This window comes from Anoplopoma fimbria, chromosome 16 (genome assembly GCF_027596085.1).
Source record: "Anoplopoma fimbria isolate UVic2021 breed Golden Eagle Sablefish chromosome 16, Afim_UVic_2022, whole genome shotgun sequence".
Taxonomy (NCBI): Eukaryota; Metazoa; Chordata; class Actinopteri; order Perciformes; family Anoplopomatidae; genus Anoplopoma; species Anoplopoma fimbria.
Window position 1 is genome coordinate 10,064,522 of NC_072464.1, and position 22,912 is coordinate 10,087,433.

The 22,912-nt window shown below is 39.5% G+C and overlaps 2 protein-coding genes across 4 annotated transcripts; one reads left to right on the forward strand and one right to left on the reverse strand.

The window, feature by feature from the left end:
• Nucleotides 1-563: 563 nt before the first annotated feature.
• si:dkey-192g7.3 (butyrophilin subfamily 3 member A2) lies at nt 564-7,598 on the reverse strand. Of its 2 annotated transcripts, none has more exons than XM_054615579.1 (5): nt 7,208-7,598; nt 3,023-3,322; nt 2,607-2,903; nt 2,361-2,403; nt 564-2,104 (listed from the first exon to the last, which is right to left on the reverse strand). In XM_054615579.1, the coding sequence occupies exons 1-5, from the start codon at nt 7,248-7,250 to the stop codon at nt 2,074-2,076; spliced, it is 714 nt and encodes a 237-aa protein (XP_054471554.1). In that variant the 5' UTR covers nt 7,251-7,598; the 3' UTR covers nt 564-2,073. The 2 variants fall into 2 exon arrangements, with proteins under 2 accessions (XP_054471554.1, XP_054471553.1); XM_054615578.1 differs by having other exon boundaries at nt 2,295-2,403; nt 7,208-7,597.
• Nucleotides 7,599-7,703: 105 nt separating this feature from the next.
• Nucleotides 7,704-22,661, forward strand: appb (amyloid beta (A4) precursor protein b). Of its 2 annotated transcripts, XM_054615925.1 has the most exons (18): nt 7,704-7,958; nt 12,344-12,511; nt 12,670-12,799; nt 12,909-13,021; nt 13,437-13,627; nt 13,711-13,949; nt 14,111-14,278; nt 15,623-15,756; nt 15,906-15,980; nt 16,340-16,498; nt 16,900-17,028; nt 17,165-17,264; nt 18,043-18,110; nt 19,150-19,288; nt 19,517-19,570; nt 20,071-20,162; nt 20,259-20,405; nt 20,528-22,661. In XM_054615925.1, exons 1-18 carry the CDS (start codon nt 7,899-7,901, stop codon nt 20,627-20,629), a joined length of 2,268 nt encoding a protein of 755 aa, XP_054471900.1. In that variant the 5' UTR covers nt 7,704-7,898; the 3' UTR covers nt 20,630-22,661. The 2 variants fall into 2 exon arrangements, with proteins under 2 accessions (XP_054471900.1, XP_054471901.1); XM_054615926.1 differs by lacking the exon at nt 14,111-14,278.
• The last annotated feature ends 251 nt before the right edge of the window (nt 22,662-22,912 follow it).

Consider the following 22,912-nt stretch of genomic DNA (forward strand, 5'->3'; position numbering starts at 1 on the left):
AGGTTGTTCTCTGAGCACAAATCTGCACAGTTGTTGATTTCCTATACATGCAGTCTCATTGCTGTTTGTAATCTGGTCGATGACGGTAGTGTCATCTGCAAACTCAACAACAGAGTTCTCTTTATGTTTTGGGGTAGCAGTCGTTGGTGTACAGAGTGAACAGGAGGGGGCTGAAAACATAGCCCTGGGGGGCTTCGGTGTTAAACACAAGAGTGGAGGAGGTTTGTAATTTAACATTAACCTATTTGTGTTTCTTACGGGGTCAATTTCACATAACAACTAAATACACTTTTAAATTATTCAAGGATAGCCTTTAGGCTAAGGCTAGCCAAGACTAGCTAAAAGCTAAGTTAGTCATTCCTTTATTTGTTCATTCATTTATACCTTTTTAAGATATGTTCTATTAATATTACTATTTTAATTATTTTATTAAACATGAATTGTGTTTGTTAACAAAGTAATCCACCATGTATCTGGCTGCTGAAAGATATGTGTATGTTTGTTGATATGGTTCAAGAACAAAAAGGGAAATTAAATGTCTTAAAATGAAATGAGATCACAGTTTGTCACTCACTTTATTAATTTGGCATCATGAACTTGTCTTGAAAATATTTACAACAATGGAAATGTACTAGGAAATATCTGATTTAAACAAATACCTTTTATGTATTGTATTGTTATTACCTGCTCCTTTAATCTCTCCCTCATGCACATACTGTATACACAGTGACAAATCAAGACAAAAATAAGTTTTCTGCTTAAATCCCCATTACCTGTCTCAACATGCTGGAAATCTTTTCAATAACAAGGATACCCTGTGGCCAAGAATATGCCGTGGTAACTAAGCTTTAACAGTGACTTGTTGTTTAGAACACATCAATTCATAGAAAGAAAGTGACAAGATGAGAGGAACAAAACAACTTGATCAAGGAGAATAGAATGGTACAAAAAGACACAAGGGCTAAAATGGGTATGTGGATGACAGGGTTGTTCTTGTTTTTCTTCCCCAGCAAAGCATTTTTAGTTTAGTCCACTCTTTCAGTTGTTCTCTGGACCAGCAATATGTTTCCCATTTTCCAGAGTTCAACAACATCTTTTCAGACTGGACAAGGTATAAAGTCTGTCAAACCTCTAAAAAATATATATTACATACAATGACCCCAACCTGCTATTTATAAAAAGTCAAAAAAGAAATCTGGCAAAGCAACAACATTCAGTGTAACTACTATAACACACCCTGCTATACAAAAAAGAAGTGGCTACTCCAAGGACCTTTACCGGAAATCACAGTAGAGAGTAGATATAAATTAGTAAGGCATAGTGGTGGTATTGTGCTATATAAATATCACCTTTATGGTCATACAGGATCAATGACTTATAAAAATTGTTGCATATCACCCCAGAATTCATATTTGACATAATGGTTGCTAACTGTTGCGAATTCAAATCTCTGCAGTAAATCTCTATGTATTTATAACTTATTTTTTTCACATTTGAATTATGGCATTTACAGTATTCTATACATATATATATATATACATAACCACGAAGGTACATTAAATGATTGAATGGCTCAGTTCAATACTGTTTTTCATTAAGTATACAGAGTATATCTGAATCAGTTTACCTTTTTCTTGCATTTAGAAAATGGCCTTGCAATTTCACCATGTCAACAAGGCAGTTTTCCAAAGAATGCAGTTAGCTGATATCAACATGATTCCCGTCAATGTTACCTGCTACGGAATCTGCAAGAGTGCACACTTCCAGCAAACTATTTTGGTTGATAACTGAATACAAATAATTTATCACTTAATCTTCATATCAAAGAAGGCAATCTCCTTTTACAGAATAGATTAGACATGTCCCTGCAAACATCCATAAAATCTCTCAAAATGGGCATTATTTTCAGAGACACAACATTCCTTTAGTTGCATCAACACAGGATGAAACCTGCCTGTAAACAGTATATGAGTGGGCATGATCACACTTTCATAGTTAACCACAGCTTGGTTGGCATGTATAAGCCTAAATTGGGACAATGGGGTTTGTTGTGTGTTTAGAAGTTGTTGGTGTTCAATTTCGTGTCGGTGGTAAACTCCTTAATCTAGGACAAAAGACATGGAGAGATAAATACCACTGAGTACCCAGATACAATGACAAATTTCAACACTGAAGAGCGAAAGCGGTTGGGCTCGACTTAACATCTGAAGTGTTGTGCAACTCTGGTTTAACCAGTACAGCTCAAATACAAGCTAACTTTGAATAAAGATCTCTGGCGTTATGAACACACTTACTGTGAAAGGTACAACAAGAAAAGGAAAAGTCCAAGGACCAACCCAACGGGGAGGATTGTTAACCACCTGTGTCTCATGCGATCAGCTTGTGGATTTCCCGTTCCTGCTGCTGTGGAAGAAAATGAAAACAATTATGACGATTAAAGCTAACAAAATAATTTGAAGTCACATCTTCAACAACACTTAACTTTTTAAGGTGTTTTACAATATTATGTAGTATGATTGTTGCTGTGTTTACTAATCATATCGTAATGCATTTAATGTGGAGTATTAATGTAATCCTCTCTGAAATAGATAAAAACAAATAGTTACCTTTCGTTCCGTCACAGCCAGAGATAAAGGTAGTTGATATGGTTTTGGCCTTGACTTCACACATAGGTGTTAAGTTCCAGTTGAGTTCAGTGCTGAGGCTGCTGTTGAAACTGTAGAGGCCCGTAGCGGCATCTGTGTTGGTTGTGTTGGTAATGTTAATTGTCTTTGAATTTGTTAGATTCTGTCCATGCAAAGTCCACTGAATCCAAGCCTCCCTGTAGCGACCAATCACTTTACACTGGAAAACCTTCAAACCTCCACTCACGCTGTTGTTCGTCTGACAAACACTGTAGTTCGCTGGTGAGAGAAGACACAAGTTCAGATTGTGCAAGATTATAGTGCCTCTTCTGTAAATTCACTGGTGCATGAATGAGTGATCAAATACTGTAGGTATGCGTAAGGAATTAATGACTCACCAGAAACGTTAAGATATACAAATGATTTATAGTACACCCCTTCACTTTTAAAACGGCAGCTGTATTTCCCCTGGTCCTCCGCTGTGATGTTGGTGAGAAGAATGGAGCAGTTAGTGCTGTTCTCAGACAGAAATGTTTTGATCCTGCCCTTGTATCTACTTGAATCGTTTTCGTTGTAAATGAACACCGGCATCGGCTTTGGTTCATCCATCTGCCAATCAAAATACTTTTTCGACTCTGAGCAGGTGCATGGCAGAAGGACGCTGTCATCTAAGACACCTTGAATAGTCGTCTCATCACCTAGAGCAGAAAAGATAAATTGGGATAAGTTCAGTTCTGAGGCTCTTTCTGTTAAACACATCTGCCTTGAAGAGTTAACTAAACTATACTTAAATAATAAGTGCAAAAGTGGGCTCATAAGTCGTGCAAATATAAAACCAACTGAGTTAAGTTCACTTAACTTGACAAAACTAGTTCAGCAAGCCTGAGAGACGTTTTAGTCAAATTGACAAATATTACAGTTATATTTCCAGATTGAAGACCCAATGCTGAATTTGACATCAAGGTCTGTTTTGGAGCTACATTCATACCAGAGTAAGTACAAAGCCCTGACATGAAGTTGCTCCCAGCAATTCTCTTAAATACAGAATGTACAGAAGACTGAATTATATTAAATACTAATGTTCATCATTGTTTTAATTATTATCAGAAGAAACCACCATGACTTGACCTGTATTAAAGACTGACGTAAGCTTTCTGTAAACAACAAAAAAGTGATCTCTGGCGGCCGTCTGCTGATTTGGTGATCCCAGTGGTTTATTCTTCTAACCCACATAATTTCAGACAGAAATATTGTACTTTTTACCCAAAAAGCTCTTATTCAACAGCAGTAGAGCAAAAGATTTTACATTAAAAAAAAATCTGATAAAATACAAAATACAAGACACAATTAAAAGTTAAACCAGGGGCACCCAATGTTTTTTGTCACGTGACCTCTTATTGAAAATTGGTGTGAAGTTGGGTGTCCTTGCCCTTCTTCAGATATCTATGAGTTGTTAGCATCTCCAACAAAATACATTTACCCCTCTAAACTTCTCACATGTTCATTTAATTAACAATTTGAGGTAAAATTAAAATAGTAGTACATTTTCATGAACCAAAGCAAAGATTTGAGAAAAGTCCAGACAATTAAAACAGATCCGTGCAGCATTTCCCCCAGGATTGTGAGAGACTGTGGTGGGTGGACCTCTGATCTCTGTAATGACATTTTGTACATCTTATATTTATATGCATCCATCTGGTGCCCTTTGAGAACCCAATTAAAAGGCAATCTAAGAAGAATTTTGTGCTCATTTAAACTTTTGGTCAAATTTAACTAGCGTAAAGACATTTAGGTTACTCCAGTACTGTACTTATGTACAATTTTGAGGTACTTGTACTTTAGCATCTCCATTTTATGCAACTTTTAACTTAAACTCCTTACATGTCAGAGGTACAAATGTACTTTTTAATCCACTGCATTTATTTGCCTATATTAGTTGATAGCTTTTTTGTATACTTTTGTGTATTGAGTATAAAAAGCAGTTAAAATGAGCTCCATATTTACCAGCTGCCACGTTAAAGTGATGAACACATTAATGTATCAATAATTGTAATCCAATGATATATTCTGAAATGGCCCATTTTGCATTATGAGTACTTTTACTTTTGGTACTTTAAGTAATTTTGCTCTTTCTTGTTTGCTATCCCAATAATTATCTCACAACCCCTCAGATTTATCTTGAGACCTTTCTACAGGGCTTGGCCTCTTAGTTTGGACAAAACTGACTAATTGTGTATAAAGTAGTCAAAAGAGACTCCACCTCGACCAGCTTACTACAGTAAAATGCTGCTTATAAATGCATGCAGAAGTATTAATCTAACAATATCATATGTAACATGTCAGTCATAGGGGCCAGTTTTAAGAAGAAAACGTTTTCCTTTTTCTCTGATACTTTTAGTACTTTTAGCAGATGATACTTCTGTATGTTTACTTAAGTAAGATTTTTAATTCAGGACCTTTATGAAGGTATGTGCACACTGATTCATTTTGTTTCACACCACTGGCTGATCCTGTCTTTGTATTTCCACATTGTGGTTTTGTTTTCCCCTGCTGATCCGGTTTCTGAAGAAACTTTTAACTTAAATTCCTTACATGTCAGAGGTACAAATGTACTTTTTAATCCACTGCATTTATTTGCCTATATTAGTTGATAGCTTTTTTGTATACTTTTGTGTATTGAGTATAAAAAGCAGTTAAAATGAGCTCCATATTTACCAGCTGCCACGTTAAAGTGATGAACACATTAATGTATTAATAATTGTAATCCAATGATATATTCTGAAATGGCCCATTTTGCATTATGAGTACTTTTACTTTTGGTACTTTAAGTAATTTTGCTCTTTCTTGTTTGCTATCCCAATAATTATCTCACAACCCCTCAGATGTATCTTGAGACCTTTCTACAGGGCTTGGCCTCTTAGTTTGGACAAAACTGACTAATTGTGTATAAAGTAGTCAAAAGAGACTCCACCTCGACCAGCTTACTACAGTAAAATGCTGCTTATAAATGCATGCAGAAGTATTAATCTAACAATATCATATGTAACATGTCAGTCATAGGGGCCAGTTTTAAGAAGAAAACGTTTTCCTTTTTCTCTGATACTTTTAGTACTTTTAGCAGATGATACTTCTGTATGTTTACTTAAGTAAGATTTTTAATTCAGGACCTTTATGAAGGTATATGCACACTGATTCATTTTGTTTCACACCACTGGCTGATCCTGTCTTTGTATTTCCACATTGTGGTTTTGTTTTCCACTGCTGATCCGGTTTCTGAAAAAACTTTGATAAGTTCAATGAAACCGATGTGACACACACCAATGTCTGCTTTCATTTGACATCTTTTACTTTTTGATGCGTTAGTTGACATTTGAGCTATTTCTTTTTTTTTTTATTAATCATATTACTTTTACTTTTGACAATAACATCAACAACAGCTAACTCTTTAAATTTAAATCAACCTACAACCTAACTAACTTCGGCTGTTAATCTTTCTCCCTATTCTGTTTGTTTGATAACCGCCAGTGTTATGGGTGCTTCATAGACATATTCAAATAACATGAAGTCATAGTATACACTGCATTCTTCACTGAAGTTACCCAATTTAATAACTCTGACCGTTTGTGCTTTGATGTCCGAACACAACTGCACAGCTGCTCCTTTGTAATCAGAAGCCACTCACTTTGTAGAGTACACAGAGAAAGAAACCAAATGAAGAAAATTGTTTATCTCTGAGATTACGTAAACAATGTGAAAATGTTTAGCTAAATAGTGCTCCAGTCCTGCTGATATCCAACAAACTAAATAGTTTGGTTTCAAACTATTTTTAAACAGCTTTTTCACTGAAGCCCAAACATTGTGTTGTACAAATGTATTTGCTCTTTGTATTAATAAAATGTCATCAACTATTACTAATGAAAGCATTGATGACCAAAGGACTTTCATTTATATTGCATTGGTGACACACTCTGTTGATTCTAGGGCTATTACTAGAGAAGCTGTTGAATAAACTGTGTCAAGTTTAGTGTTACATTAAAACTGTTTTCCTCCTTCTTACTCTTGTAGCCACACAGCCCTTTTTAAGTGTAGATTTTTAGGTGGGATTTAATTAGGTGTTCACACAAGATGTCCATTCGTTCAGTGTTAAATAAATCCTTCAAATCTGTATGAAACCTCTTTGATTTGCTACTTGAAATCTTACAAGAACTGAAGAGGGGCACATTTATGTGTTAAGTTGTTTTTATAGTTGATGTATATATTATACCTATATTTTAACTGCTTCACTATTTCATGTCTTAGATTCCTATTAAATGCATGTTTTTTTTCTTGGTTTTCTTTATTTAAAGGCTATTCAATGAGCATTGTTGAATAGCCATTCAAGTATTTAAGTACCAGTATTAAAAGACAAAAGCAGCGGCTTCACTGGCATGACATCCTACACTTAAATATAGTCCCTCTAGACTCATTTAATTATATCACCAAACGGTTATGTGTGGTTATCCTATGGTTGAGGTTTCACACTTCAAATAGAATACAGTTTCAGAAGCAGACTCCACTGGTTTGACATGAAAATGAAATCTTACCGGAGACAATTAACACCATTAACGCTCCAAGGAATGTCCTCATGTTTCAACCTGCCCGTGGAAAAGACGAAAGGATCTGAAGTGTGTCGAGGAGTATGTCGGCGTTGATAGCCTAGAACTATAACTAGGATATCGAAAAGTAATCCGACCCACGCCCGTCTTCAGCGTGATCGAAACCAAGTGAAAGTTCAACGTTGTAGTTTCCGGAGTAATCGTCGCATTTTTCTAAAAGGAAATTAATGGCTGGCTGATTGAGTAATCCTCCTCCTGCTCAGGACAATACAGGCATAACTTGTAGGAACAAAAAAAAAAATAGGCATTGTATTGGATACGGTATATACAATGTTATCTGATAAATGGGTAGAGGCTCTGGGTAACATGTTTTATTACCTTGGCATGGAACCTTGGCACACACACACACACACACACACACACACACACACACACACACACACACACGCACACACACACGCTCCCGCTCCCCCCGCCCCACCTCTCTCTCACACGCACATCCAGGGATCAGCACATTCACCATCGGGAGCTAAACAGAGAGGGATCAACGGGATCGGAGCGCTTCAGCCGCCGCTGGTGTCCACACATATTGCCCGCCTGCGTTGAACATTTTTTATTATTATTTCTAACGGGGAAAACTCGTGAACATAACAGGGGTGCTGGATACCGGGAGGACGTCATGGGAGAGCTCACGGCGTTTCTGCTGTTACTGGTGGCGACCTTGACGCTTTCATCCGAGGTGAGCACCGTACAGCGGAGGGATCCTAGCTGTGGGAGTCGGTGAGCCGTTCCCTGGCGTCGCTAGACTGCGGGCCTGTAGCCACAGCCCCGACCACCGCGGTCTAATCTGATCAAAGACGGTAGAAAATAACGGTTGGCATAGTAACTGCGGAGGTTGAGGCGTTCCACGTATGACTGTTGCCAGTTAAGCGTTCCACGTATGACCGTTGCCAGTTAACCAAAGAGACCATTACACTGGTTCTGCTGAGGCCCACTCTTTGTCTGATCCAGTACCGTTAGGGTGGTTCTCCCTGACAGTTTTCTACAGTATGTTCTATGTTCCCATCAACATGACAGGGTTGATACACAGATCCACTGCGTAGAATGAGCAAATATTACCAGCAATGCTCCCAAGGCCTACAGTTAGACGTCCGTGATTGACAGCTTGGCCCTGCCGTGTCGGACATGTTTTGATTAGTTAAGGCGTGATTTTTACGTTGGCTTTATCTCTTCATTATAATACGACTTGTTGTAGTTAGTCGGTGTAATATATGTATTGCTAGTGTTAGTTAGATAGCTACGTGAGCTCACCTAGCTTATAACGCTAATGTTAGCTTTCCCCCCAGAGAATAGCACGGATTGTCATGGTAACAACGTCGAATGCAGCCAGCGTTCCTTCTTATACAGCCTATGGGTTGTCCTCTTTAAAATGTCAACGGTGTCCAATAGACACTTGAATACAGCAGCTATACCTGACAAACACAACACTTAAAAGTTAACCCCCCCTGATACAAACAGAGGTTTTTAGCAATGCTAATGTAGTGTTATTTGGTGTTTCTGCGTCGACCTGGCCCGTCTGGACTCGTCCAGCAGCGTTGCAGCTGCAGGGAATGGGGGAAAAAAAGGATGCAGCCTTTTTTAGTTTGACACAAGCAAGATGGCGCCTGCAGCTTGCTGCTTCTGGTGCTGTGCAGGATGAGGGAGACATACATAGCTTAGGATCAGCTGGAAAGGGAAGGATGAACCGAGTCTACAACGCTCAATGCAAATCATTAGATGCAAACAGAGGGTTTCTCATTACCATGCTACATTTAGGAGATACTCTAGGATTCCCACCCCAAAAACTACCCCCTGCGTGCTGCAGAGAAAATGTCACAATGTTAATGTTTTTATTGCCGTACCTGTGGTTCACCTGAGATACTATAGCTGATCTGTGGCTGATCCGTGTGAGGTGCTTTGAAATATTCTGTTGTATATTTCTCAAAAAAAATGTAATAGGAAAATACAAAGTCTGTATACAGACTACATTATGAAACAAAATGGTGCCAACCTGTGCTTCAAATTGCACAAGTCTGAGTTATCAGTCAATGGACAATTGCTCACCCCACTTATCACTGGCTAAATCACAAACACTAGCCTTTGACTCTTTCAATCATGACTCAACCTGCAGCACAGAAATGGAACACAATAACACCCAAAGAGCAGGTACAGCGGGTAAAATAAGTATTGAACATGTCACCATTTTTGTCAGTAAATATATTTCTAAAGGTGCTATTGACATTAGAAATACTATAGCTGATCTGTGGCTGATCCATGTGAGGTGCTTTGAAAGAAATCGTATCATATTCTGTTGTATATTTCTTTGCTATTTTGTAACAATATTGTTCACAGTTTATATCTTTGTTATATTTTTGTAGTATTTTAAGATTGTTTTTTTTCACATGGTCATATGATAAGATCTGTTGACATTAGCCTGATAGCCCATCCATTTACAGCAGGTAAAATAAGTATTGAACACGTCACCATTTTTCTCAGTAAATATATTTCTAAAGGTGCTATTGACATGAAATGTTCACCAGATGTCGGTAACAACCCAAGTAATCCATACATACAAAGAAAACCAAACAAATCAGTTCAGAAATTAAGTTATGTGTAATAAAATGGAATGACACAGGGAAAAAGTATTGAACACCCTTACTGAAATTTATTTAATACTTTGTACAAAAGCCTTTGTTGGTAATGACAGCTTCAAGACGCCTCCTGTATGGAGAAACTAGTCGCATGAGTTGCTCAGGTGTGATTTTGGCCCATTCTTCCACACAAACAGTCTTCAAATCTTGAAGGTTCCGTGGGCCTCTTCTATGAACTCTGATCTTTAGTTCTTTCCATAGATTTTCTATTGGATTCAAGTCAGGTGATTGACTGGGCCATTCTAGCAGCTTTATTTTCTTTCTCTGAAACCAATTGATTCCACAGACAAGTTTCCTTGGCTGTGTGTTTGGGATCATTGTCTTGCTGAAATGTCCACCCTCGTTTCATCTTCATCATCCTGGTAGATGGCAGCAGATTTTACCTAGAATGTCTCGGTACATTTTTCCATTCATCCTTCCTTAAATTATATGAAGTTTGCCAGTGCCGTATGCTGAAAAACAGCCCCACACCATGATGTTCCCACCTCCAAACTTCACTGTTGGTATGGTGTTTTTGGGGTGATGTGCAGTGCCATTTGATCTCCAAACATGGTGTGTATTATGGCATCCAAAGAGTTCAATTTTGGTCTCATCTGACCAGACTATATTCTCCCAGTATTTCACAGGCTTGTCTAAATGTTGAGCAGCAAACTTTAAACGAGCTTCAACATACTTTTTCTTCAGCAATGGAGTCTTGCGTGACGAGCATGCATACAGGCCACAGCGGTTGAGTGCATTACTTATTGTTTTCTTTGAAACAATTGTACCTGCTAATTCCAGGTCTTTCTGAAGCTCTCCACAAGTGGTCCTTGGCTCTTGGACAACTCTTCTAATAATTATTTTCACTCCTCTGTCAGAAATCTTGCGAGGAGCACCTGGTCATGGCCGTTTATGGTGAAATTATGTTCTTTCCTCTTCCGTATTATGGCCCCAACAATGCTCACTGGAACATTCAGAAGTTTAGAAATCCTACTGTAACCAATGCCATCAGTATGTTTTGCAACAATAAGATTGCGAAGGTCTTGAGAGAGCTCTTTGCTTTGACCCATCATGAGATGTTTCTTGTGTGACACCTTGGTAATGAGACACCTTTTTATAGGCCATCAGTTGGGACTGAACCAGCTGATATTAATTTGCACTGACAAGGCGCAGGAATGCTTTCTAATTACTGCTAGATTTCAGTTGGTGTCTTGGCTTTCCATGCCTTTTTGCACCTCCCTTTCTTCATGTGTTCAATACTTTTTCCCTGTGTCATTCCATTTTATTACACATAACTTAATTTCTGAACTTATTATTTTTTTTTTTGTATGTATGGATTACTTGGGTTGTTACCGACATCTGGTGAAAATTTCATGTCAATAGCAACTTTAGAAATATATTTACTGAGAAAAATGGTGACATGTTCAATACTTATTTTACCCGCTGTACCTGCCCTTTGGGTGTTATTGTGTTCCATTTCTGTGCTGCAGGTTGAGTCATGATTGAAAGAGTCAAAGGCTAGTGTTTGTGATTTAGCCAGTGATAAGTGGGGTGAGCAATTTTCCATTGACTGATAACTCAGACTTTGTATTTTCCTATTACATTTTTTTTGATTCCAACATTATGAGCAAGACAAATAAAATTGCGCAATAATAAATGTTAGAATCCTCACTCGCAGAAGGCTAGACGCAAACATAGCATAAAGCCAGTCATATAAAGATTGTCAGCAGATGGCTTGGAGGCTTGCGTAATGTCAGCTTGCAGCGTCAAGTCTATTTGACTTCTGCCAGAAAAATTCAAGGCCCAGAAAGCGAAAGATTGAGACTTCCTCCAATTGTTTCCTCAAATAAAAAGGAAGGGAAAGCAATTCATTCACACAGCTATGTCCTTTTGGGAAAAAAAAGACCAACGTCGGTTCATTTGAAAGAAGGGGTTGTTTTTCACCTGATATTCACTTAGCTTGAATTTCTTAGCCGGTGAGGTTCAGTACTTTTTGCAATGATAGGCTAAATGGTCTTCTACACATGCATATTGTACTTTCTTTAATATAGGAAATTATTAAAACCCCATAAGACTGGCAAACAAAGGGCACATGTGCTGCCCTGTGGCTGTAATGCTAAGCTCACCGGCTTATGGGCTAAATGGGATAAAACTGGGTATCTTGACTTGCTTAGGCTTAAACCAGTAGTACTTTCCTTTATTTATTTATTTATTTATTTATATAACAACTCGAATGTGCTGCAATATTATAGAGTAATTTAAATAGGCCTTTAACCTTATTATTCACTAATCCCAGTATTGGATGGAGGGACAGATGTATGTGAAAGGTAGTAGAACAAACTGAGAGGATCTAAGTATACATAAACTGCATCAGGAGATATTCATGTTTAAGTTATACTTCAGCCAGTCTGGTACCATCATCTTCATTTTTGTCCTCTCTCCTCTTTCTGTCCAGGTGCCTGCTGATGACTCTGTTGGTTTACTAACTGAGCCCCAGGTGGCCATGTTCTGCGGAAAGCTCAACATGCACATCAATGTGCAGAGTGGCAAATGGGAGTCTGACCCCTCCGGCACGAAGAGCTGCATCGGCACCAAGGAGGGCATCCTGCAGTACTGCCAAGAGGTATTTAAACCGAATTAGACCGCCATGCAGAAACAGAAAAACAGATAGAGAGAGAGAGAGAGAGAGAGATAGAGAGAAAGAAAGAAAGAAAGTAAGTAGACAGGAAGACACAGCCAATGTTTGTAGAAAGAACATTCAAATCTCTCACTTTCCTCCAGGTGTACCCAGAGTTGCAGATTACAAATGTTGTGGAGGCCAACCAGCCCGTCAGCATCCAGAACTGGTGCAAGAAAGGCCGCAAGCAATGCCGCAGTCACACTCACATTGTGGTGCCATACCGCTGCCTGGGTAACCGGTTTTAGTGATACAGTTGTATGACCCCAAGCATTTTTTTGTGTATGGTTGAGAATTGATATACCAACTACCTGTAATGAGCAAAAGAATGTTTGTGTTGCAGTTGGGGAGTTTGTGAGCGACGCCCTGCTCGTGCCTGACAAGTGTAAGTTCCTGCACCAGGAGCGTATGGACCAGTGTGAGAGCCATCTGCACTGGCACACTGTAGCCAAAGAGGTGAGACAATCACAGCATTCAATGCCACTGTATGAACTTCTTATTGTTATCCTGCCTCAATTATTATATCTGCTAGTGGCTTCTTCTTTTGTCTTATTCCTTTTTCTATCTGGCTCCTTTTGAATGACTCGGCACTCCTTAATTTCATCCTCCCTCCATTCTGCTGTCAACTGTCCACGCAAATTGGATCTGATTTGTCTTTCCTTTTTGAGTGTTCATTCATGTTCAGTCACCCAGGAAGACAATGGTCCCTCAAATATACATTTTCTTACCCTCTTTTATCATAATAATCTGTGCTGAATTATGAGTGTGAGGCTAAAATCCTTATCTCCAGTCACCAATACCACAATGTGCCCTCATATCCTTATGACCGTAGCCTTAGGAAGTCATGATTATTGTCTATTATTAAATTTAGTCCTGTGGAGACCGCTCCATGAATCTCCATGACTACGGGATGCTGTTGCCATGTGGTATCGACCGTTTCCGAGGGGTGGAGTTTGTCTGCTGTCCGGCGGAAGCGGAGCGAGAGTTAGACAGCACGGAGCTGGAAGGGGAGGAGTCAGACGTCTGGTGGGGTGGAGCTGAGGCCGAATACTCTGATAACAGGTATCATCACTCACAAACATTCATCCAGTTTGAAGAAATCACAATTGATGACACATAGACTGAACCAACTGCTCTCCCTGCAGCATGTCACACCCGGCAGACACTGAGGCAGCCACCACTGAGGATGATGAAGATGAGGATGAAGAGAGGGAGGTCTTTGAAAGGGATGAGAACGGAGATGGCGACAAAGATGAAGATGATGATGAGGATGAAGACGAGGACGACGTGACCGATGAAAGGGATAGCGATGAGCGCAATGCTAACATTGCCATGACAACCACCACCACCACCACCACCGAATCAGTTGAAGAAGTTGTTCGAGGTAAGAAATCAAGCGCATGCACACTTTGTTTACATTTTTTTGTTTATTCACTTATTGGTTATTTTTCATAATGTGTTGTTTTGTTGATTACGTAAACTCACATTTTGCATTCATTTTTATTTGATATTTAATTTGCGTTTGCCTGTGTGTACATATCTCAGCCGTTTGTTGGGCTCGTGCTGAGTCAGGCCCCTGTCATGCCATGTTGGAGCGTTGGTACTTCCTGCCTGAGAAGGGCCGCTGTGTTCCCTTCTTGTTTGGGGGCTGTGGGGGCAACAGGAATAACTTTGACTCGGAGGAGTACTGCCTAGCTGTCTGCAGCAGCTCGTGTAAGTCCCAGGACCGGAGCTGTGTAAACCATGATTTGTCCACGCCACGAGCCTGATTCCTGTCCTCAGGCTACTGCAGATTGTCTCTCTGTCTCATTCCCTTTCTCTGCCGCACCCTTTCCTGAGTGTCTAGCTCTTAACCACTCGGAGCGCAGACAAGTTGATTAGGTTGATTGTCTTGTGTTGAGTATCATAGGATTATTTTCTAAGCAAGATAAAACATATCTTTTGAAAGTCCTTGGCTTAAATGACAAGGCCGATGATTTTTTCACATTTGTCTTTCTGTAAACAAATCCAATGAAAAGACTAGATCCATCAATGCATCAGTCATTCTCTCAAAATGTTTAAACTCTTAGTATTTACAGCAACCAGATACTTGTTTGGCGGATCAACAACTGATTGCATTCATTGGATTTGTTGACAACAAATATTGCATATTGTAAGCCCCATCTTTGATGAAGCTTAGAGACCAGCCTTTTATCATGAAAGGTCAGTAGTCTAGCTGATGATGTTTGAACATTGTAGTGAAAGAAAAATGGAAAGGCAAGCTGATCAAGTGAGTGTCCCTCAGCAGCCGTGACACCCTAGTAATCATTTACTTCAAAACCATTTAATTACTCAATTAATCATTTGGACACTGACTGATCCTTCTTTCAGCATGTGGACGATGCAACATAAATAATACTGAACGTTGAATGTCAGTGTGTGTCTGCATGCATTTTTACACACGTGTGTTTGCATGCTTCACAGCGGGCAGGTCTTGTGTCTGCTGCTGCAGCCCTGTAGTAGTCTGACCTGGCAGCTGTGGGTAACGATGTCATAAACGTGTCTTAACCAGCTGAGTGTTGCAATTTGTTGACACTCACAGTGAGTGCGAAAATGGGGGAGGTTGTTGTTAAAGGTTAATGGGTTGATTTGCTGTTTCCACCCATACTCTTCAGTGGTGCAATGCCTGCCCTGATCCTGACTCAGCACTGTTCATCTTATCTCTAGGCTCCCACATTAAATAAAGACATTCGCACCTGTACTGGGAAACTAATCACCCTTTGTCCTCTGATAACCAGTGTTTCTTTAACCATTATTTGTGTTTCTATTAAAACAATTTGTATGTAGCTAACACATATTGTATGTTTTAACACACTTGGATTTTATTTATGACTGTTGTCTATGTGTCTTGAGCTGAAATACTTAAACCCTGTGCAATGTTGCCTCTATAGACTGCATTGTGTGTTTCAGTCGCACTGGGTTAAGTGCATTTCATGCATTTACCTTTCATGCATCCTCTTAACTTGTTTTGTTTTTCTCGCTTGCCCTGTGTTTGAATTCTGACTCTTTGTCCTCCAGTGCCCACCATGGCCCCCAGTCCTCCAGACGCCGTGGATCAGTACCTGGAATCTCCCGGGGACGACAGCGAACACTCTGACTTCCAAAAGGCCAAGGAAAGCCTGGAGGCCAAACACCGTGAAAAGATGTCCCAGGTATGCTTGTGTGTCAGGGTAAACGTCCTAAACATTTCTGTCTGGGATATTGCTCTGTCAAGGTGCTAAATGTCTGACTTCACGAGACGAAGCCTGGGTTTGTCAGTCTGTAATGCTTTTGTCTCTGGTGTGACATGCTTTATGTCCAGGTGATGAGGGAGTGGGAGGAGGCTGAGAGGCAGGCCAAGAACCTTCCTCGTGCTGATAAGAAAGCTGTCATCCAGGTAGGACACGCACTACAACTTCTTCTATATTTCAATATCATTTAAATTGAAAAAACGAAGCTTTTTTTCTTTGTCTCACTTAAGATCTCGCCACGTATAAACCTTTTGCTTTAACTAGATCTTGTAAAAAAAACAACATAAAATTCTGACCTCCTGGGCACACCTAGGAAAGCATGATTGATTTGCCTGAGAACAGTTAGGAGAGGACAGGTTGTAAAAATGTGAATTGTCCAATGTACATAGCCTCCATTTTTGTCCTATAGGTATTTCCCAACACTTTCCTAGCTGCGGCCCAGTGTGCGTTAAAGTAATCAGATATATACTTTTTACTGTTATTGTAATATGTACTGTATTTGCAGCGCTTCCAGGAGAAGGTGGAGGCTCTGGAGCGGGAGGCAGCAGGAGAGAGGCAGCAGATGGTGGAAACCCACATGGCCCGGGTGGAAGCTCTGCTCAACAGCCGCCGGCGCCTGGCTCTCGAAACTTACGTCAGTTCCCTACAGGCCAATCCTCCAAGGGTACAAGCACACACATCCACACACATCCACATGTCCACATGTCCACCACACACACCTCTGGACTTTTCAACCAAAACAGAGCTGTTGCAAGAAGAAAATGTGTGTGTGTGTGTGTGTGTGTGTGTGTGTGTGTGTGTGTGTGTGTGTGTGTGTGTGTGTGTGTGTGTGTGTGTGTGTGTGTGTGTGTGTGTGTGTGTGTGTGTGTGTGTTCCCAGTCAAAGGGATTCATTCATTTATTTATTTTAGCTTAGAGACAACTAACAATAGCTGTCTCAGGACATGTCCCATATTATTCAGCAGTCATAGCTGGCAGGAAATATAATGAAGTGTTTATAGAATAAATACAGCACATTATATGTTTTGATGATATCATTAACACCATACAACGCTGCCACAACCAGGCTCGTCAGGTGTTGAGCCTGCTGAAGAAGTACGTCCGTGCAGAGCAGAAGGACAGGCAGCACACGCTGAGACATTACGAACATGTCCGCACAGTTGATCCCAAGAAGGCTGCACAGATCCGACCTCAGGTACTCAGCCTCACTCACATACAGTCAAAAACCTTTTAGCTGTTCCAAACCTTTAATGTCATGAAAAATCTTAAATTATTATCATGACCTAAAACTGAATGATCCCGTAACATCTTCACTTTCTTCTGACCTTTAGGTTTTGACCCACCTACGTGTGATTGATGAGAGGATGAATCAGTCCGTCGATCTGCTCTACAAAGTGCCGAGTGTGGCGAATGAGATCCAAAGCCAAGTCTGTAAGTGTCTGCTATTATACTTCTTACTAACTGTATGAATGACTGCTTTTCGCACATCTGCATTGTAAGTCAGGGTATGATGATGCTGTTTAACATTGTTGTTAAACATTAAAATATCCTAAAATAATAAGAGATTACTTAATTAACTTTAGTTTTAAGTTTCTGTAGTATTAGATAGAGTTGAAGCAATTAAAGTTGACTAATTGATTAATCGATCAATGGAAAATTATTCTACAGCAATGTAGTTTATGGATCAAATGTTGAAAAATTCACCATTTTCAGCTTCTCATATTTTCCTAGTCTGTAATAATAATGATAATAATAATAATGAACTGAATATCTATATACAGGTTGGGAAAGTTTAGTTAATTGTGAATTTTTTCAATGCTGACCGAATGATTAATTGATCAGTCAGGAAAATAATCAGTGGACAAAAAATGCTAAACATGTCTTATACATTTGTCTTTTGTCATGTTGTGATTTGTTCATTTTAAAGAAAGATGGAAAATTGTCTCATTAACCAACCTAAACATAACCACCAGACTTTACATACAGTCGTTATTAAGTAGCCCCTCACAACCTCTTGTAGTGCTGACTGAGGATGAAAACCAGTTTAACAGCATGTCTGAAGTCAAGTGATGGATGGTGTGCTGATAACACAGCATCTCTACTGTTAGATTGTCCTCAGTAATCAGGACACCGGACACACCGTTTCTCCCTCCTATCTATCATGCTGCATCTACCTGTCTCACACTCTCTTTCTCCTTTTTCTTGCTAGCTGTTCTAATGCAGATAGTTCAGTCGGAGCTGTCTCAGCAAGTCTCTTCACTGCAGAGTGATGGGCGGGTGAGTCCAGTTGCATTCACTCACTTATGTATGGAGTTTGTCCCGTCCCTGTCAATAGAATTACCTGTGCCCTACAATAAAACACGACAAAAGTCACACATAAAGTGGCCGTGCACACTAAGGAACTTGGTTGCGGTCTTGGTATGCGAAAGGTGTATGTAATGCATAAAGGGTAGAGAAAAAAATATATTTTTTAAAAGGCTGAGCTGATCACAGATAGTGGTCACTGTAATTTAGTAAAGGGAATTATTAAAAGAAACAAATCAAACAGATCCCTCTGAAACTAGAGAAGTTTCCTCATTAGAGTGCAGATCTCTACCAGTTGTGTCTCCCTCATGCCTCCCAAACAAGAAGAGTTAAATTACTCAGTTGTCCCTCCTGGCTCCCTTACAGTCAAGACAAAATGGTGGCAACAATAACAAAAACAGATTATTTAATCTCATGTCGTGCTAACTTTAGTGGATCTTAACATATCCGGTATGGCATCAGTATGCAGATACTCCGATTCGAAATGAGACCAAACTTTGCTCTGGATGTCAGTTTTTGAGCCACGACGGCAAAACATGTTTTTTTAGCTGATTGCAGGAAATACGTCTTGCTACTGAAGCAATTGTTGTTTCCTTGCGACCCCTACCGGCCGGTTGATAGGAACAAGGAGTCAGCAGCCAAATATGATATAAAATAAAAAATGTAATAGGTTTATAAAACATTCTGAATCACTGAAACCACAAAAGTTCTGTGTGCATTAGGTAATAAATGAGCACAAAAAATGTTGGCTGATGGGTCCAGAAGTATGCAAGATACTCTGTGGACCACCAGACAAGACAGATACTCACACACACACACACACACACACACACACACACACACACACACACACACACACACACACACACACACACACACACACACTTGTTGGTAATGTCAGACTTACCGCCTTTAAGCAGATAATCATGGGGATTAGATAGCATTTTCAAAGAAAGCCTCCCTGACAGTCCCATGGCAATATGTCCATATAACTGTTGCTCTGTGTTGGCAGGTGGACGGCAGGGTGAGTTACGGTAACGACGCTCTGATGCCTGATCAGGCCTACAGCTCTGCTCCTATGGACCCTGGCCTGGACGGACTGGGTTTCATCCACCCTGAGAGCTTCAACCAGCCCAACACAGAGAACCACGGTAACACACACACACACACACAACCACACACAACACACACACACACACACACACACACACACACACACACACACACACACACACACACACACACACACACACACAATAACTTAATATAGACATAGGTATTTGTTTGAATATCATATAATGTATGTGGATGTCAACTTGACTTTGCAATTTTACATTTTATCCCCTTTAAAAAAAATTAAAATGTGAATTATTCCGCAGTTGAACCTGTTGATGCTCGTCCAATTCCAGATAGAGGACTCCCCACACGACCTGGTGAGTCTGAGTTTGTGTGAACTTCTGAGTCCAGTATGGCAAGTACCTCAAACTGGCTGTTCAACTCATCAATATAACCTTTGATCATATCTGCATAGAATTGTTTGATAACATAATCCTCATACAACAATAACAAGTAAAAAAAAATGATTCAGTTACAGTAGATCATGAGAACTTATAGTTGGCTTGTGGAGTTTTTCTTGACAACAAACAAAAATTCTGTTTATATTCAGTGTTACTCACCCAAATATGGTGTGTGCGTTCTTGAGCTCTAACAACTTAGTAAATATAGTAATTCATTATAATCAGAATTAGGCTGTGATAATTATTGGCCATATCACTCACATCTTATTTCCAAATCCTTTTCTGTCATTACATTCTGTTTATAAGCACGTAATAGAAAAATAAAAATATTGCATTGTATGTAGGACAATTATCCACTAAAAGTCTTCATACGTCAACGGGTTTTTATTACATACTTGTGTGTATTTCGTTTTGAGTATCTGCGCTGAAGCCGGAGGAGATGCCAGAGGTGCGGATGGAGACTGAAGAGGGGCAAAGTGCTGGTTATGAAGTTTACCATCAAAAACTGGTACAAAAACACATCATCATGTCGTTTGTTTTTGGTGCTGCAGTGGTGTCTTTGCTTTGTGCACGTTAACAGTTTTGTTTTTGTTTTTAATGGCAGGTGTTTTTCGCTGAGGATGTGGGGTCCAATAAAGGTGCCATCATTGGACTTATGGTTGGCGGGGTTGTCATAGCAACTATCATCGTCATTACTTTGGTGATGCTGAGGAAGAAACAATATACTTCTATTCATCATGGTGTAATTGAGGTAAAGCCTTTATGAAAAGGTTTTGAGTGAAATGCAGCGTAGTGTTTCTTCGTGTGCTCATTTGTTTGTTTACATTAAATTGAAACAAACTTGTTTCACTTACCCCTCTTTTATGTTGGCAGGTGGATGCAGCAGTGACACCAGAGGAGCGTCACCTGGCCAAGATGCAGCAGAATGGCTACGAGAATCCCACCTACAAATTCTTTGAGCAGATGCAGAACTAAAGAACAGCTCCTCAACATTTTCTCCAGACGTACCGCCACACTCTCACTCATAGGGTTTGTTCCATTCTGGTCCCCCGCCCTCAGCCCCTGCACCCTCACTTTCCCACATTGTTAACCGCAAAGGAAAGGTGTGAAGAGTACTGCAAAGGCAGAATTTTATCCTTTTTTGACGAAAAGATAAGTGAATTCTTTGTATCCGTTAATTTCTCAGTCAGGGGTTTGTGCCAAAGGTAAATTTATTGTAACAAAGCCTTCTTAATCCCTGATCCCTCGATTGTTAAGAGCCTCACTTGAGTTTATATTTACCTGCAATTGATCAGACAAGGGTACCCTGTTTCACCTGCACATTTCAACAAATCGCAACAAAAACTTGATGTTTGTATTGAAAAACCCGGTTGATGATTTATATGAAGTCCCGCCGATCAGACCAGAAACATGTAAATCCATGCAGATTTAACTCACAGTCCCACCCTCATCTTCGCCACCAACCACACACACTCCAATGAAAGCTTTGCTGTGTTTGATGACAAAACAGCTATTAAAGCTGGCATTGGGCAGAGGGGCTCTCAGAGAGCCTCTCCGCACAACTGGAGCCCAGCTGTTTCAGGTTTGTTTTACAAAAAAGGAGAAAAAGACGCAGAAAAATTATACATAATCAAAGTATGTAAAAGTTGAAGAATATTGAATGTTTTTGTTTTCTGATTTTTTTTAATGTGTAATATATTAAGACAGAGATTAGCTGTAAGTATATGTAGTGCATGGCAATATTGATGACACATACAGTATACTGTATGTTGAGGTCCAACGGAGCGGTCCTCTTACTAGATATTTTAGCAAGATTGTACATTTCTAGTGTCTTCTTTGTGATCTTGTGATATGAAGAAGAAAAAAAAGTATTCAGAACCCGGTCTGCTTTGTTGTCACACAGACTTGCTTTAACTGAATCTTTGCTCGTTGCGCTCATCCCTACGCTTCACTGTTGTGTTAGCTGCATGGGCAAAAGGCTCTATATGTAATATATGAAGTGTGATAGTGTCCGAAAGGAAGACTATTTTGTTACTGTTTGCGTTCTATGCACTCTTTTCATTTTGGAAGTCTGATCACCAAATATAATTGCTGTTAAGTCCCTGATGCCAACTCATGCCGTCGCTTCACATTGGGTTTTTCTTAGAACAAGGAGGTCCAACTTTAAAGAGGTTTTCTGAAAGTGTATCATTCCAGATTTATCATTCCACTCTCTCTCTCTCTTGATTGTAAATATTTGAAAGATGGGAGATCCAGCTCTCAATGGCCCACTTTCATAAGCAAAATCCACCTGTAATTTCATCTTGTCCATGTCTTTTTTGGTTTTTATTTCTAACCCCCATTTGTCCTGTTTATCTTCTCTTTCTGGCTGTGTCAGCAATATTGTACAGCGCAGCATTTGGGAGTTTTTGCTTAAAATGACAGGACTTGTTGGGCCTACAGAAATCTAACATTTTCTCCAATTCACACACATTCCTTCACCAAATCTCATGTACACATTCTATTTTTCTACATTTTCATACATGTACAGTGCTTCTATTCGTCCTGTGGTGTATATTTCTTTTCCTGCATATCTGTTGTCAAGACTCTTAAGAGTCCTTAAGAAAAGGTGAAGAATTACCATTAACACTGGGAGGATGACCACAACTCCAAAGCATAGACATTTGCATCTCCCTTAATTTAAATTATTAACGCCACCTCCAGTAAACATGAATGTGACATGCATATTGTGCTTTTATACCACAGAAATACAACACATATCACCTCACACATTATATCCACACGTGTACAGACACTAACTGAAGATCTTAATCAGGTGAATGTTTAAAATTTGTATTGACGCTCACTCTGGGTGTCTTTGGATGCTCGTGTTAAAAAAAATAATTGCGCTTTCTCCCTCCTTCATTGATTCAGTGACCTTCCTTGGTGTGTAGTTAAGTGAACCATTTGCTTAGAGTAAGACAAAGCTTTCTACACTCAGTATACCATAAATAAAATTTTGAATGTACATGGCTCCTGGGCTGTTTGTCATTTTGAATCTCTTCCTATAATTTAAACAGGATTATCAATGGTTTCTTTGGAATACTCAGAGATGAAAAGACTGAGTCTCAGACGTTTAGAAAAATGCTTGCCACTTTATTCCCTCTAGTGGACAAAAAAGGGTCCAACAATTTGGGGAACAAACACTAAATAAAATACAAAACAGGTCTTCTATTAATGGGAAGTATGAAAATACACTTGTCCTGGTGGCTATCAAAA

What these genes read in the sequence shown, in the direction of transcription:
- si:dkey-192g7.3 (XM_054615578.1), bottom strand. Translation starts at nt 7,250, where the DNA reads ATGAGGACATTCCTTGGAGCGTTAATGGTGTTAATTGTCTCCG. An exon ending in AATGGTGTTAATTGTCTCCG is followed by an intron (nt 3,323 to 7,207) that starts GTAAGATTTCAT and finishes TTTCTGCTCTAG; the next exon opens with GTGATGAGACGACTATTCAA. An exon ending in TGTATATCTTAACGTTTCTG is followed by an intron (nt 2,904 to 3,022) that starts GTGAGTCATTAA and finishes TTCTCTCACCAG; the next exon opens with CGAACTACAGTGTTTGTCAG.
- appb (XM_054615925.1), top strand. Translation starts at nt 7,899, where the DNA reads ATGGGAGAGCTCACGGCGTTTCTGCTGTTACTGGTGGCGACCTTGACG. An exon ending in CCTTGACGCTTTCATCCGAG is followed by an intron (nt 7,959 to 12,343) that starts GTGAGCACCGTA and finishes CTTTCTGTCCAG; the next exon opens with GTGCCTGCTGATGACTCTGT. An exon ending in GGCACACTGTAGCCAAAGAG is followed by an intron (nt 13,022 to 13,436) that starts GTGAGACAATCA and finishes TATTAAATTTAG; the next exon opens with TCCTGTGGAGACCGCTCCAT.